The sequence below is a fragment of the Schistocerca cancellata genome, chromosome 10 (assembly GCF_023864275.1).
Source record: "Schistocerca cancellata isolate TAMUIC-IGC-003103 chromosome 10, iqSchCanc2.1, whole genome shotgun sequence".
Taxonomy (NCBI): Eukaryota; Metazoa; Arthropoda; class Insecta; order Orthoptera; family Acrididae; genus Schistocerca; species Schistocerca cancellata.
The window spans coordinates 64911954-64929428 of NC_064635.1; the positions used below are offsets into that span (position 1 = coordinate 64911954).

Consider the following 17475-nt stretch of genomic DNA (forward strand, 5'->3'; position numbering starts at 1 on the left):
AATAATTCCAATCCCAAAGAAAGCAGGTGCTGACAGATGTGAAAATTACCGAACTATCAGTTTAATAAGTCAATGCTGCAAAATACTAACGCGAATTCTTTACAGACAAATGGAAAAACTGGTAGAATCCAAAAGCATGGAAGATCAGTTTTGATTCCATAGAAATGTTGGAGCACATGAGGCAATACTGACCCTATGACTTATCTTAGAAGATAGGTTAAGGAAAGGCAAACCTACATTTCTAGCATTTGTAGACTTAGAGAAGGCTTTTGACAATGTTGATTGGAATATTTTCTTTCAAAATCTGAAGGGGGTAGGGCTAAAATACAGGGAGCGAGAGGCTATTTACAATTTGTACAGAAACCAGATGGCAGTCGAGGGGCAAGGCAGTGGTTGGGAAGGGAGTGAGACAGGGTTGTAGCCTATCCCCGATGTTATTCAATCTGTATATTGAGCAAGCAGTAAAGGAAACAAAAGAAAAATTTGGAGTAGGAATTAAAATCCATGGGGAAGAAATAAAAACTTTGAGGTTCGCCAATGACATTGTAATTCTGTCAGCAATGGACCTGGAAGAGCAGCTGAACGGAATCGACCGTGTCTTGAAAGGAGGATATAAGATGAACATCAACAAAAGCAAAATGAGGATAATGGAATGTAGTCATATTAAGCCAGGTGATGCTGAGGGAATTGGATTAGGAAATGAGAACTTATAATAGTAGATGAGGTTTGTTATTTGGGGAGCAAAGTAACAGACGATGGCCGAAGTAGAGAGGATATAAAATGTAGACTGGCAATGGCAAGGAAAGTGTTTCTGAAGAAGAGAAATTTGTTAACATTGATTATAGAGGTATGTGTCAGGAAGTCGTTTCTGAAAGTATTTGTATGGAGTGTAGCCATGTATGGAAGTGAAACATGGATGATAAATAGTTTAGACAAGGAGAGAATAGAAGCTTTTGAAACTTGGTGCTACAGAAGAATGCTGAAGATTAGATGGGTAGATCACATAACTAACGAGGTGGTGCTGAACAGAAGGAGAAGAGGAATTTGTGGCACAACTTGACTAGAAGAAGGGATCAGTTGGTAGGACATGTTCTGAGGCATCAAGGCATCACCAATTTAGTGTTGGAAGGCAGCGTGGAGGGTAAAAATCGTAGAGGGATACCAAGAGATGAATACACTAAGCAGATTCAGAAGGATGTAGGTTACAGTAGGTACTGGGAGATGATGAAGCTTCCACAGGATAGAGTAGCACAGAGAGCTGCATCAAACCAGTTTCTGGACTGAAGACCACAACCACAACCACAACAACAACAACAACAACAATAACCTTAAAATATGTTTGTTCTTGAAGTTTGTGAAAGTCAATTTAGATTAAGGGAATTTTCTGTTTCTGATTATTTTTTCAGATCTGAAAAGGCTTGTTTAGGACCTAAACTTGTAGTCAATTGCAATTTAATATATTTTTTGCAATCAAGAATATTAAAACATTTTGGAACAACAACACATCCAGGATGGATTAATTGTCTGGCCTCAGTGGCCAGAGATAACGGTCGTGTGTGTGTGTGTGTGTGTGTGTGTGTGTGTGTGTGAGAGAGAGAGAGAGAGAGAGAGAGAGAGAGAGAGAGAGAGAGTTGTGCTTGTGTGAACGTGTGTGTGTTGTATACTTTACAAGAAGGTCTGCTGGCCGAATGCTCACTTGTTTAGCAGTCTTCTTGTTGTGCCTGTCTGCGACTCACTATCTCTGGTAAGCAGCCTTTCATAACATTGTCAAAGGATTTTGTAAAATATTCTTTAAAAAGTTTTAAAAATATACCTGTTGCAACAGTCTATATATTGTGACAAATTCTTGTGACAGGGCATACACGTAAATTACTGTGACCGTATTTTTAACACTTCACTATCTTACTATATATTTATAAAGAGCCTAATAATAGAATAGAAAACAAATGCTGAACCTCACTCACCTTGAACAAAATATCTGTGCACATGGCCTTTCCGTGAGTTATTATCGGTTCTTCATCATCTTTTGTGCCATCCCAACAGTCTAATTCAACACACCTGTTATGTCGAACAGTAGTTCACATTAGTTCACTTTGACGAATTCAGAATTAATACAGTTTTTCAGATGTTAAAAATGCATTTTATAACATTCTCTTATGAAATATAACCGAATAAAGCTACAAGCACATTAATATAAGCCAGAATAGGTTATTTACTTTGACAGTATCACAAAAGAATCTGTGTATTTCGCAAAGTGTAAAATATACCTCAAGAGACTCACAGTTATGTACCACCAGGAGCTGCCGATACATTACTTTATTTATAGATAGATATTAGAAGTAAATGATGATACCATACTCATCTTACACTACTGTGTCACTATTTTTATCTACAACTTCATACTGATCATTTAAGTATGTTTAGTGACTTTGGGAAATACCTGTAACTGATCATTTAAGTATGTTTAGTGACTTTGGGAAATACCTGTATACTGGTGCCATTAACAGCCTGTACAGTATGAACTTTATAGTGTCAACTAGAATTTACATCTTCTAGTGGAAATATTTGGATAAATTGCAGGAGATGCTAATAACCTACAATTTTATTTCAGTACTGAATATTTGGGACCCTCAACTTCCTTTCTGATGTCTGCTAACAAACCATTAAAAGACGGATCATAAAACTCCACTCTAAACCATAAGCAGGAGGACATAACGCATGCAAAAATTATTTCTGCTTCTAGTATTGTGGTCATGAATTGAAAAGTTCATCCTAAATTCACTCTTGTTATAAGGTGACATCCATTACTGATGTGTGGTATTTTCTTTAAAATTTCGACCCCGCCCCCTCCCTTCCCCATGGTGAGATTTAATGAGATGTGGTGGAAATCCCTCCCCCCTACCCCTCTCACGTGTGGTTTAGAATGTAGTTGGGTAAAAATACCAAAAACAGATTTTTTTTATCTGTTTTAAACATTAATTAAAACCCTTTAATAACACCGTATTTTATTTATAAAATGTAGGAAATAGTAGAATGAAATTTTCACTCTACAGCGGAGTGTGCGCTGATATGAAACTTCCTGGCAGATTAAAACTGTGTGCCGGACCGAGACTCGAACTCGGGACCTTTGCCTTTCACAGGCAAGTGCTCTACCAGAGATGTCAGTCGAGGTGGAAGTACAGAGGCAAAGATGATGTTGAATGACAGGTGAGGTACATGTGGCAGCAACTTGAAATTAGCGGAGGTTGAGGCCAGGTGGGTAACGGGAAGAGAGAATATATTCAAGGGCAAGTTCCCATCTCCGGAGTTCTGACAGGTTGGTGTCAGTGGGAAGTATCCAGATAACCCGGATGGTGTAACACTGTGCCAAGATGTGCTGGCCATGCACCAAGGCCTGTTCAGGAAAAGGGTGATCCTCATTACCAACAAACACTGTCTGCCTGGGTCCGCTCATGCGAATGGACAGTTTGTTGCTGGTCATTCCCACATAGAAGGCTTCACAGTGTAGGCATGTCAGTTGGTAAATCACGGGGGTGCTTTCACACGTGGCTCTGCCTTTGATCGTGTACACCTTCCGGGTTACAGGACTGGAGTAGGTGGTGGTGGGAGGGTGCATGGGACAGGTCTTACACCAGGGGCGGTTACAAGGGTAGGAACCAGAGGGTAGGGAAGGTGGTTTGGGGATTTCATAGGGATGAACCAAGAGGTTATGAAGGTTAGGTGGACGGCGGAAAGACACTCTTGGTGGAGTGGGGAGAATTTCATGAAGGATGGATCTCATTTCAGAGCAGGATTTGAGGAAGTCATATCCCTGCTGGAGAGCCACATTCAGAGTCTGATTCTGGGTTTGAGGGGATGAGGAAGTGGCTCTAGTTATTTGCTTCTGTACCAGGTCGGGAGGGTAGTTGCGGGATGCGAAAGCTGTTTTCAGGTTATTGGTGTAATGGTTCAGGGATTCAGGACTGGAGCAGATTCTTTTGCCATGAAGACCTAAGCTGTAGGGAAGCGACCGTTTGATATGGAATGGGTTGCAGCTGTCAAAATGGAGGTACTGTTGCTTGTTGGTGGGTTTGATGTGGACGAATGTGTGAAGCTGGCCATTGGACAGATTGAGGTCAACGTCGAGGAAAGTGGCATGGGATTTGGATTCTGGAGTTGTTCTTCACTGTGATTCCAGATCATGAAGATGTCATCAATAAATCTGTACCAAACTTTGGGTTGGCAGGCTTGGGTAAGCAAGAAGGCTTCCTCTAAGTCACCCATAAATCGGTTGGCGTATGAGGGGGCCATCCTGGTACCCATGGTTGTTCCCTTTAATTGTTGGTATGTCTGGCCTTCAAAAGTGATGAAGTTGTGGGTTAGGATGAAGCTAGCTAAGGTAATGAGGAAAGCGGTTTTAGGTAGGATAGCAGGTCATTGGCGTGAAAGGAAGTGCTCCATAGCAGTGAAGCCCTGGACGCGCGGGAGATTTCTGTATAAGGAAGTGGCATCAATGGTTACAAGGATGGTTTCCGGGGGTAACAGATTGGGGAAGGATTCCAGGCATTCGAGAAAATGGTTGGTGTCTTTGATAAAGGATGGGAGACTGCATGTAATGGGTTGAAGGTGTTGATCTACGTAGGCAGAGATACTTTCTGTGGGGGCTTGGTAACCAGCTACAATGAATGGGGCGGCCGGGATGATTGGGTTTGTGAATTTTAGGAAGTAGGTAGAAGGTAGGGGTGTGGGGTGTCGGTGGGGTCAGGAGGTTGATGGAGTCAAGTGAAAGGTTTTGTAGGGGGCCTAAGGTTCTGAGGATTCCTTGAAGCTCTGCCTGGACATCAGGAATGGGATTACCTTGGCAAACTTTGTATGTAGTGTTATCTGAAAGTTAACGCAGTCCCTCAGCCACATACTCCTGACAATCAAGTACTACGGTCGTGGAACCCTTGTCAGCCGGAAGAATGACGATGGATCGGTCAGCCATCAGATCACGGATAGCCTGGGCTTCAGCTGTGGTGATGTTGGGAGTAGAATTAAGGCTTTTCAAGAAGGATTGAGAGGCAAGGATGGAAGTGAGAAATTCCTGGAAGGTTTGGAGAGGGTGATTTTGTGGACGAGGAGGTGGGTCCCACCGTGACGGAGGACGGAACTGTTCCAAACAGGGTTCAATTTGGATAGTGTCTTGGGGAGTTGGATCATTAGGAGTAGGATTAGGATTATTTTTCTTCATGACAAAGTGATATTTCCAGCAGAGAGTATGAGTGTAGGACAGTAAATCTTTGATGAGGGCTGTTTAGTTGAATCTGGGAGTAGGCCTTTGGATAGGACAGAGGTTTCGGATTGGGACAGAGGTTTGGAGGAAAGGTTAACTACTGAATTGGGGTGTTGTGGTTCCAGATTGTGTTGATGACAATTTTGAGGTTTTGTAGGGACTGGAGCTGGAAGTGGGAGATTGAGTAGATGGCAGAGACTGGGTCTGTGTGCAATGAGAGGAGGTTGAGGTTTGTTGGAAAGGTTGTGGAGGGTGAGTGAGTTGCCTTTCCAGAGGTGGGAAACCAGGAGATTGGACAGGTTTTTGAGGTGGAGGTTGGCATGCTGTTCTAATTTGCGGTTGGCCTGTAGGAGGATGCTCTGAACAGCTGGCGTGGATGTGGGAGAGGAAAGATTGAGGACTTTTATTGGGGACAGGAGTTGATGGGTGTGTTCATTGGCTGAGTTGATGTGTAGGTGAGGGCTATGGATTGTTCAGTTAGGAACTGGTATAGGGACTGATGGAAAGAAGGGTTACAGCGAGAGATGGGAACTTTCTAGTGTGAGGCCTTTGGGGGTAATGCCAAATGTCAGACAAGCCTGAGTAACTAAAATACGGGAGCGTAATCTGGCTAGAGCGAAGGCATGTTTGCAGAGGGAATGTAAATAAAACTTAATGGGGTCGTTGTGGGGATGCTGTTACCCTACCTAAAACCTCTTTCCTCATTACCTTAGCCAGCTTTATCCTAACCCACAACTTCTTCACTTTTGAAGGCCAGACATACCAACAATTAAAGGGAACAATCATGGGTACCAGGATGGCCCCCTCATATGCCAACCTATTTATGGGTGACTTAGAGGAAGCCTTCTTGCTTACCCAAGCCTGCCAACCCAAAGTTTGGTACAGATTTCTTGATGACATCTTCATGATCTGCACTCACAGTTAAGAAGGACTCCAGAATTTCCTCTCCAACCTCAACTCCTTTGGTTCCACCAGAGTCACCTGGTCCTACTCCAAATCCCATGCCACTTTCCTCGACGTTGACCTCAATCTGTCCAATGGCCAGCTTCACACATCCGTCCTCATCAAACCCACCAACAAGCAACAGTACCTCCATTTTGACAGCTGCCACCTGTTCCATATCAAACGGTCGCTTCCCTACAGCTTAGGTCTTCATGGCAAACGAATCTGCTCCAGTCCTGAATCCCTGAACCATTACACCAATAATCTGAAAACAGCTTTCGCATCCCGCAACTACAATCCTGACCTGGTACAGAAGCAAATAGCTAGAGGCACTTCCTCATACCCTTAAACCCAGAACCTCCTACAGAAGAACCCCAAAAGTGCCCCCCTTGTGACAGGATATTTTCCGGGACTGGATCAGACTCTGAATGTGGGTCTCCGGCAGGGATACAACTTCCTCAAATCCTGCCCTGAAATGAGATCCATCTTTCATGAAATCCTCCCCACTCCACCAAGAGTGTCTTTCCACCGTCCACCTAACCTTCGTAACCTCTTAGTTCATCCCTATGAAATCCCCAAACCACCTTCCCTACCCTCTGGCTCCTACCCTTGTAACCGCCCCCGGTGTAAAACCTGTCCCATGCACCCTCCCACCACCACCACCACCACCACCACCTACTCCAGTCCTGTAACCCGGAAGTTGTACATGATCAAAGACAGAGCCACGTGTGAAAGCACCCACATGATTTACCAACTGGCATGCCTACACTGTGAAGCCTTTTATGTGGGAATGACCAGCAACAAACTGTCCACTCGCATGGGCGGAAAAGTCAGACAGTGTTTATTGGTAATGAGGATCACCTTGCTCTTGAATATATTCTCTCTTCCCATTACCCACCAGGCCTCAACTTCCACTAATTTCAAGTTGCTGCCGCGCGTACCTCACCTGTCATTCAACAACATATTTGCCTTTGTACTTCCACCTCGACTGACATCTCTGCCCAACCTATTTGCATTTACACATGTCAGCCTGTGTCTGTATATTTGTGTGTGTGTGTGGGGGGGGGGGGGGGGGGGGGGGGGCACGCGTGCGAGCGAGTGTATACCTGTCCTTCTTTCCCCAAAACTTAAGTCTTTCCACACCTGGGATTGGAATGACTCCTTACCCTCTCCCTTAAAACCCACTCCTTTTGTCTTTCTCTCTCCTTCCCTCTTTCCTGATGAAGCAACCTTGGGTTGTGAAAGCTTGAAATTTGTGTGTGTGTGTTTGTGTGTTTTTTATTGTCTCTATCAACATACCAAAGCTTTCGTTTTGTAAGTTACAGCATCTTTGTTTTTAGATATATAATGTATATGGATAGATAAAAAAAATCTACTCACCAAGCGGCGGCAGTGGGACACACAAAAGGATTTAATGTTTACAAGCTTTCGGAGCCAATGGCTCCTTCTTCTGGTAGAAGAGTTGAAGAGGAAGGAAGAGGGGCGAAGGAAAAGGACTGGAGATGTTTAGGGAAAGGGGTACAGTTCAGAAAAGTCACCCAGAACCCAGGTAAGGAGAGACTTACCGCACAGGATGAGAAAAGAAGACTGATTGTTGGGGATGGAGATTTGAAAACCTGAGAGCTTAAAGTTGGAAGACAGGGTAATATGTAAAACAGAGATTACTTCTAAAACATTGTGCACAAGTTAATAAGAGTGAAAAGCTAAGTGCATTTTATGTAACAGAGTTGGGAGGGAGAACGGTGAAAAATAGACTGGTCAAAAAATGAAAGACGTAGAAAAATGTAGAAAACTAAAATGATATAAATAAACTGTGTGGTTTCAGTTGCCTGAGACTGCAGTCTCTCTCTCTCTCTCTCTCTCTCTCTCTCTCTCTCTCTCTCTCTCTCTCTCTCTCTCTCTCTCTGTGTGTGTGTGTGTGTGTGTGTGTGTGTGTGTGTGTGTGTGTGTGTGTGTGATAATATTGTTACATTCCATCCTGGATTTTCCATTGTTTGAAATCCTTTTGTGTGTGTGTTCCCCTGCTGCCGCTTGGTGAGCCGATTTTTAATCTATCCATTTACATTATATTCTGGGTTTTATTCAGGCAGACATACACAAGAAGGACAAAAACGCTGACAAAAATAGCGTTAACCATTTTGACGGATCCCTAAAAATGACCTTTGTTGCTATATTATATACATTAAATGTCACTGAACCTTTCCTTACTTTACAGAGGAAAGAAAACAGTGTACCTCCTTTTGACCCGTATGACCGCGTAGCTTTTCAATCTCTTCAACTATATCATCAGTAAGAGAATTCTTGTCAGTGAAGGGCACCGAGAGTGTCTGACCAGATGACGCAATTGAAAAGCCTGTGTCATCGGATGTACTGTATGGCCTGATACAGGGCAAAGAGTTCTGCTGTAAATACTCACCAGTGTCCCAGAAGCGGACACTAAAAAAAGGCGGTGCCAATTATGAAGGAACACCATACACCACAGTCAGTCTGAGAGCCATCAGCGTACACAAAAGTACTATCGTAAAGTTCTGTGTGAAGATTGTGAAACTGAAGCCAATAGAGCTAGGCTGGAGTAGTGTCCTCAGGAAGCGAATGAAGGCCAAGGTGGGGAAGGTTCAGGTAGCGTGAAGTTAAGCTGTCAGAGCAATAGCCAACGAACTCCAGGAGGTAACAGAAGAGGGACACGCCCCACACTGGCGATCAAAGGAGTTATCGAAGGAGGTGGTACAGAATGGGTGGCCATGCATGGCAGACATATGGCATGCGTATCTGCTGAGGAGAAAGTCATGGTGGTAGGATAGTGGTAGTCAGTCAGCTTCTGCATACAGTCTCTCAACCAGGCCAAGGTAAACACTCCACAAGTAAAGGTGATCAAGACATTGCTGAATATGCCATGGAGAACTGCAACAGACAGAAAAATCGCCAACAAAAAGGAAGCCGGATATGACCAGTGGGAGACAGGCCATTATATGGTTAATCACAATAGCAAAGAGGATGACACTCAGGACGGAACCCTGAGGCACATCGTTTTTCTGGATAAAGTTGTCTGACAAGGCAGAATCCACACGTACCTTTAAACCTCAGTCTGTTAAAAATTTCTCGAGGAAATGGGACATGCAACCACGGAAGCCCCATGTGTAGAGTGTACAGAGGATACCAGTCCTCCAGCAGGTGTCATACACTTTCCCCAAATCAAAAAACACAGCCACAATCTAGGATTTCCACAGAAAACCATTCACGGCATGGGTGGACAACGTAACGAGATGGTTAACTGCTTAATGCTGGGCTTGAAATTCACACTGTACAGTGTTTAGTAAATTGCGAGATTCAAGCCAGCAAACCAGCAGGGCATGAATCACACATTCCATCAACTTGCAAACACAGCTGGTGAGAGAAATGGGGCAGTAGCTTGAAGGAAGGTGTTTGTCCTTACCAGGCTTAGGTATGGGTACAACACTGGCTTCCCGCCAGTGACTGGAAAACGTGCCCTCTGCCCTGAAGTGGTTGTACATATGATAGAGAAATTGCTTGCCCGCAAGAGAAGGGTGCTGCAACATCTGAATGTGAACATTGTCTGGCCCTGGGGCAGAAGATTGTGATGAAGTAAGAGCATGATCTTCCTGATAGTAAAGGCGGCCTTCTAGCTTTCACTATTCTGAGAAGAGAAGGGTTATTGCCCAAGCCTCCTCCACTTGTTTCTGATGGAGGAAGGCAGGGTGATAGTGGGAGGACTCAAAATCTCTGCAAAATGGCAGCCCAAGGTGTTGGAGATAGCAATAGGGTCCACTATGATATCCCCTGTTATGTCCAGGCCAGAAATTTGGGAATGGACCAAGGTTCCAGCGAGCCATCAGAGGTTGGTCCACATGACAGAAGAGGGAGTGGAACTAATAAAACTACTAGCAAATTAGATCCTGTTAGCTTTTTTGCTATTCCGAAGAACATGATATTGTGCAGCTGTTTATTGTGATCGCAGTTTGGCATCTTAGGATGATGGTTACAAATGTGGAGAGCATGTCTCCATGCACGAATTGCATCGCAGCATGCCCCAGTCAACCAAGAGACTGGGACACGGCATGCTAAAGAAGAAATGCGAGGAATGGAATGTTCTGCAGTAGTAAGGTTGACATTTGTAAGATATTCTACCTTGTCATCACAACAGTGAAAATGTTGTTCATCAAAGGTCACCAGGGAGGAGTAAAGCCTCCATTCGACCTTAGAAAGCTGCCATCTGGGTGTGCACGTAGGTGGAGTAGGTGTCAGTATACAGACAGCACATGGGAAATGGTCACTTGAGTATGTGTCAGACAGAACAGACCACTCAAGATGATGGGCAAGCTGGGCAGTGCAGAGGGATATGTCCAAATGGGAATAGATGTGTGTGGAGTCTGAAAGGAATGTGGGTGATCCCATGTTAAAGCAGATGAAGTTAAGTTGACTGAGAAGGTCAAACACGAGCACACCTCTTGGAGAGGTTCTGGGAGGATCCCAAAGGCGACAGTGTGCATTAAAGTCACCAAGAAAGGGGCGCAATAACTGCCCAATAAGCTAGAGGAAGTCTGTCCTGGTGACATCGAATGATGGAGGGATGCAAACAGTACAAACGGAAAAGGTCAAGTGAGCAAGCAAAAGGCAGATTGCAACAGCTTGAAGCTGGGTAGTCAGGAAGACGGGTTGACTATAAATGTTATCCTGGATGAGCAGCATCACTCCTCTATGAGATGGAATGTCCTCCTCAGGGGATGGTCAAAGCAGACCAGGAAGAAATACGAGAGTTCAAAGCTGTCATGAGGATGCAACTTTGTATCCTGGAGGCAGAGAACAAGTGGAAGCTGTGATTCTAAGAATAGCCATAAGTCCCCTTTATTGGAGCGAAGGACGCGAACATTCCACAGGAGAATCGTGAAGGGGAAAGGAGAGGAGGGAAAAAATACAGTGCATGAAGGCTGGAGGATCCTGCTCCATAAGGTCTACAGAGGCATCAGCATTCTCCATCTGTCAGTCTCTGGAGTCCATGGCAGGAAAATGATCAGCGGTGCACACTGGCGACACGGAGGTCGGTCAGGCAAGGGTATCACGTGGCAACAACGTCGGAGAGGATCTCCGAGTCGGCAAAGGAGAAGTCCATTTCCCTTCGTTTGACTTCTTGGAGACTTTCCGGCTGGTAGAGAAAGACTCAGATGTTTATTGGCTGAAGAGATGTAGGAAGTCTTCGCAAGAGTATTCCTTCTGTCCTCTCTGGCCTGTCAGTTGTGTAGCAGGTGACTTTGCCCCATGAGGCAAAAGTTTCGAGGATTGTTGCACAGCTGGAGGAGGAGACAGGCACATTACCATGATGCTGGTCAATTTCACAACCATGGTGTTAAATTTTAGGTCATGTGTCTACATGGCCACGTCCTTTGTGGAGCGAGATGTGGCAAGAACAGTACTGTAGGTGCCAGATGGTACAACCCATGGTTTCCGACTAGCCAACAACTTCCGAGCAACCGGGTAAGCCAATTTTTCCTCCACCCAGATCTCCTGGACAGCCCACTCGAGATGCACTGGACAATTTCACAGCACGGTTAACATTGCAGTTGATACAGCAGGGAGAAAGAGGCGGATAATCACCCTCGTGAATATCCCTACCGCAGGTTACGCATTTGGCCGAGCGTCGACAGGACAGTCGGGTGTGGTTGCAATGACGACACTTGTAGCACTGCATCGAGTTAGGAATGTACGGTTGTACTGTGATAACTTTGTAGCCTGCTTTGATCTTTGATAGAAGCACCACTCTACCAAAAGCAAGAAAGAGAGTGTGTGTGGGCACTAAGGATAAATCTACTTTTTTAATCACACAACAGACTGCCACAATGGCCTGATCGAGCACCTTCCGTTCCTCACCTGCAGCCTGCCAGTAGCACCTGGCGGTACATCTCGACGGAGGACTTGCCGCCGAACTGGCGGCCCGTCAGGTAGGTGTTGTGCGAGCTGTTGATGTAGTAGTGGGCCAGTGGCTGGTCCATGTCCATGTAGAAGTCCAGCCGGTCCAGGAAGACGGGCGCATTCTCATCGGACATCAGGTACCGAATCAGTCCGTCCTTTGTCAGCTTCTCTGTGGGGGGAGGAAAAAAGTGAGCCTGACCATAATTGTTGCAGACACTATTTGTTACAGACTACTTCTCACTTAGGCAGGTAGGAAAGCGAGAACTATTTCCGTGCTGAGAATGTACACTTAACAATTCTGTCAGCAGTTGCAGTATCTATATTAGGTGACTAACTTCAGATTTTAAAGGTTCATTTTCGAACCTGACCCATTGATGCTGCAGTGACAGTGCCTCATCTTAATACTAAACATCAGCGTGGAAACACATGCTTTATAAATATCTACAGAATACATGCTACAATCCACATATGCCTCTTACCAAGACAATCATTAATAATTGCTTTAAGAAATTTAATAAAGTCGCTGGCTCCCTGCCAGCAAAATGTTGAAACTGAAAAACTAAAAATATGTATGCTTTTCTCAGTACATTTTTAATTTCATTCATTCATTCATCATTCATTCATTCACTCAATCCCTTTACTGGGTTCTGCAGGGCTATTTTGTGAAATAAGGCAGCAAGTTTCTGTCATCTGACGTATTTCGAAGTACAGTCCACACACATGAAAATTACTGTTCAGGTAGACCAAAACTTTCCAAGGCCACAACGTTGAGCAATGAAACTATAACATTTGTTTAACTGTTGCATAGTCTGGTAGCCGAATAACGTATTAGTACAATGCTTTTTCAGCAGTGGCACGACTTTTGCTAGTTTGAGAACATCTGGAAATATACGAATTACCAGTGAAAGAGTGAAGATCATTGAAAATGACATTACTGCATGCAGAGTGCATGCTTTTTATATGAAGTGGTGGTACAGTAGTGCTTCAATTATCAAAATTGGTTGGTTCGTTGTCCCGGGGGAGCACGGGTGTTTGGAAAACTGGTTTATTCGGATAATCAAACTGTATGCTTTTATTTATCAATTTACCAATAAAAACTACACACATTTGTAATAACATGAATCTCTTTTGTTATTAGAAAGGCAAGCACAATAGGAATGTATGCAGCACAAAATAGTAAACAAAGAACTGTTTAATACATATGAATTAATCCATAAAAAAATTCTTAATTTTGGTCTGTCTAAGCAAGCTTACCCACTTACGAGCAGCTAAGCAACCCACTTTTTCCAGGACTGATATGTGATGCTGGTCGCTGTCATCTTCAGCTTCAAATCAATGTAAGGCAGTATCTAAACATGCATATGCTTTAGAAGTAGGCGTCATATTTTTGTCTTCAGTTTCTGGATCACTAGATGATGAGATGCTGGTGGCATCAGCTTTATCAGTGATGAGATTTACAATTTTGTTATCCTGCACGATTTGGTGCCCTCGTTTGTCGACACTCATCCACTCTACGTCTTCCTCCTAACATTCATGTCAAGTGAGTTCACTCGTCATACTGAGCATTTCAGCTACATCTTTCTGTTTGTCATTTTCAATCGGACATTTAGAGCTTTCAACTATATCCAAAATTTCATTCCATGTGTTTTTTCAGAATCTGTCCCTTTACACTACCCCATGCTTGTACGATTATGCAGGATGCCTCTTTTACATCAATATTTTTATTGTTTCTTAACAGATTTTCTTTTCCCTCCTCTCCTCTTTCTAAGAATAACTTATGTAACAATTCTTTTCTATATCATCATTTGAAAGTCTCAATAATACCTCAATCCATAAAATGTAATAAGCAGATTATGTTAAGAAAATCTTTTAGAAACTTATTCTGCTTGTTTAAGATGTCAGGTGAGGCTGAGTTGATGTGTTGTCAAAAAGTGCTAATGCTTTTTCCCTTTTGCCATTCTTTAACTGCTTAACTTTTACAGAGGGTCAAAAACCATTTTGTAGTATTGTACTATACATCCAGATGCTCTTTTGTGAAACGTAAACATTATCTATGGTAGACATTAATATGTCTGTTCAATGTTTGAAACAAAGTGGTTTCTTACTTTGACCAGTGATGAGCATAAGCAATCAATGGTGACCAGTAGCATCAGAACAAGCTAAAGCAGTAATATAATCCTTGCTTACTTTAGGACCTAGTGCTGCTAATTCATGACATGAAGCAAGAGCTTTTCTTGACAGTGCTTTCCAATTGAGTTCAGTTTTGTCAAAAGTGCAAATATTTTCGATGGCATAATCTTCTTGTCTTAATACATTCTTTAGTTTGATTTTGAAATATCCAACTGATAAAGGACCAGCAGATAGTTTTTCTCCTTATATTTGAAGCTCACAAATGCCATGTCTTGACAAAGCATTTTAACCAGCCAGTGCTCACTTTAAAATTTGACTGCCCTCCAAGATTTTCACTAAACTGAATTTCTTGAATACAATGATTCGATCGGATGCTGGGGGTAATATGGAAGGACAACAGAGTGCCAGATGATTGGAGAAAGAGAGTTACAATACCACTGTTTAAGAGAGGAAGTAAAAAGAAGTGCATCAGTTAACAAGAAATCTTACTGATACCATGCTGTCTTAAGGTAATGGAAAAGGCCATAGAAAAGAGACAGCGAAAAATCCTAGAATATCAGTTTGAGGAACAACAACCTGAATTCGGAAGTAACAGGGGAATGGAAGATCTTTTTTTCCCCCTGTCAGTTAATGGAGAAGTACTGGGAAAAAGCAAAGGATCTGATAACAGTATTCCTGGATTTGGAAAAGGCATGCAACAGTGTATCAAGGGATAAAATATGAGAATGCTTGACAAAAAATAATGTTCCTGATTCACTAACTAAAAAAATTGAGATACTGTATGAAGTTTGTGAAAGTAGTGTACAAGTAGTAGATGGAAGATAAAAATAGTCAAGACAAGGAGAGGTGTTCAAGTACGGCAGTTCACTTTCCCCATTACTTTTCATTACATTTATGGACACAAGTGTGAAAGAAATAAAGGAAGTAGAAAATGAGGATCTTAATGCTTTTGCTTTTGCTGATGACTTCATTATCTGGGCAGAGATGGAAATCGACCTTCGGAGGAGACGAGATTACTGGAATAAAATTTTAAAGAATTTGAGTTGACTGTGAGTAAGAATAAGGCAGTGGCAATGAAGATGAGTGGGACACACACACCATGTAATAACATACTGCAAGTAGAGAAGACTGAATGTGTGAAAAGTTTCAAGTAACTTAGCAGTGTCATATCAAGAGAGAGAATTGCTGAACTAAAAGCTTTCAGAAGAGTAGCAGAAGGAGTCAGCTTTTTCCACCAAGCACGAACCCTAATCTAGGACAAAGTGGTCCCTTTAAGATCCAAGCAGACCATGTATAAAACCTGTCTCCTGCCAATCATGACATATCACCTGGAAACCTGTGCCATAATAAGAGAGAAGAGGTTCAGCTGCAGGCGTGTGAAACAAAGTTTCTTAGGTCAGCTCTACAAAAAACAGGAGAGAGAGAGAGTCAGGAACAAATAGATAAGGAGAGACCTGCAGGTGACCTCGACCATAGAGGAAAGAATGAGTGCTGCAAGGTTGAACTGGCTAGGTCATGTGAAGCAAATGCACCCACCTGGAGCTCCATGTCAGTAGTTGGGGACGGACCAGGAGAAAGATCAACTGAGTGCCCTACGAAGAGATGGACAAACTAGATTAACAAAGATCTCAAGAGGAAAGGGGGTAATGAAGGACGCAGTGGAGAAATGAAAGCTACACCACGACAGAAATCAATAGACACATATTGTTCACAAAGGTTTTCCTCATGTTTTTTTAAAAAAATCACTTGTACACAGCATCATCTAGAACGACATTTGTGGCAAGCTGTGCAGTTTTACGACTTGCCAATCAATCAGCAGAATTGAACTCAGGTACCAACCTCTTATTCATTGGTTGCAGATTCAGCTTCTTCTAACCTTTTATTAAACTGGTTCATCTCTCTCAGAGAGAACAATGTTTCATTTATGCAGCAAAGCTGACAAGAGTAATTGTAACGTAGCACAAACAGTTACAACTGTCATCAAGTCAGCACTGTCGCCAGGGATGGGAGTCTGTAACGATGGAGGCTGGCCCACACGAGCAAGTTACAGTTGGGTCAAGCAGTCGTCCGGTCAACTGATGTTCAGATAACGGATGCTATACTGTACTTCACCAGTACCTCTCAAAGTTTTATTAGTTAAATTATTTCATTTTACTCAAATTTCAACAGTCTGTTTTGAAGACAGAGGGAAAAGCTTTTGCAATCTCAAATTTCCCAGAGAAATGCACTGTCAGCCCTCTACAGTTCCCCCGAGTTACGTGGCCATATGGAGGACTGGAGCGGAGTGGACTGGGCTGCTGGCAACTGCCAACAAGTGGCAAACACACAGTTCTGATGATATTTTACTACAGTTTCTCTTTAGGTAATAGCTGACACAACTCATTTTGCGTGACAAGTTTCGTAACCTAGTATTGTGACAAATTACTATTTCTAGCATCATAACTCCACTGTTCGTTTTTCTATCTCTAGGCTTCAAAACTGTCAGTAAACTTTTGGGCAGCTGTGTATCTGTTACAACAATATTACAGAAACGTGTTTTAATGCCTTCCATTACCCATTTTTTTTTTTTTTTTTTTTGTTACTGATCACCAAACTGTCAACATGAACTGTCAGATAAGAGACAGAGCATGGCCAGCTGTCTCAAGCTCTCACGAAATCCCTCTTGTGGCTGCAGCTGGAAACTGTCCACCCTTAACAGTGTGCAGCACACGAAGCAAACTGTGTAAGTGCTGCTCCACAAGTTTGCCCTGAAACGTTCGTCAGTGGACCCAGATCCTTTCTCTGCACTACTACACAATTAGAACTGGTCCAAATAAAGGCCAGTGGCCTCAGTTTGACACACAAGATGTGATTAAATGTTTTGGCTACTCCTCTACTGTCATAAATAAACTGCAGCAGTCTGACTACTTGCAGAAAGATTCTGACACCCAACTATCAGACTGAAAACTGTGCATTGCTAACAATTCCACACACCTCCTCCAGCCAATTTCTAACAGCTTCTGCCAACTGTTTGCACAGCAGCAAAGCGAGAACAGTGTTTAAAATCAGTTGGTCAAATGACACATAGAAACACCCCCCTTTTAACCCTAGAGTCGGTGTGCTGGTGTATTTTATACACCAAACTCACCTTTTGCACTCTACATGAAGAAGACCAACGTTATATCCATCTAAGTGCTGTACCTTTCTAGTCATTGTTTAGCTTATGTTTAGTTGTGTCAGAGAGG

General features: G+C 43.1%; 1 protein-coding gene across 4 annotated transcripts in view; it reads right to left on the reverse strand.

Annotated features, from left to right (window-relative positions):
• LOC126106314 (1-phosphatidylinositol 4,5-bisphosphate phosphodiesterase) overlaps positions 1–17475 on the reverse strand; it is a 409255-nt gene that overhangs the window by 69824 nt on the left and 321956 nt on the right. For all 4 annotated transcript variants that reach the window (XM_049912540.1, XM_049912541.1, XM_049912542.1 and 1 more), the window contains 2 exons: positions 12080–12290; positions 1965–2058 (listed from right to left, as the gene is read on the reverse strand). In XM_049912540.1, coding sequence (XP_049768497.1) covers positions 1965–2058; positions 12080–12290 — 305 coding nt within the window. The remainder of the gene's footprint in view (positions 1–1964; positions 2059–12079; positions 12291–17475) is intronic.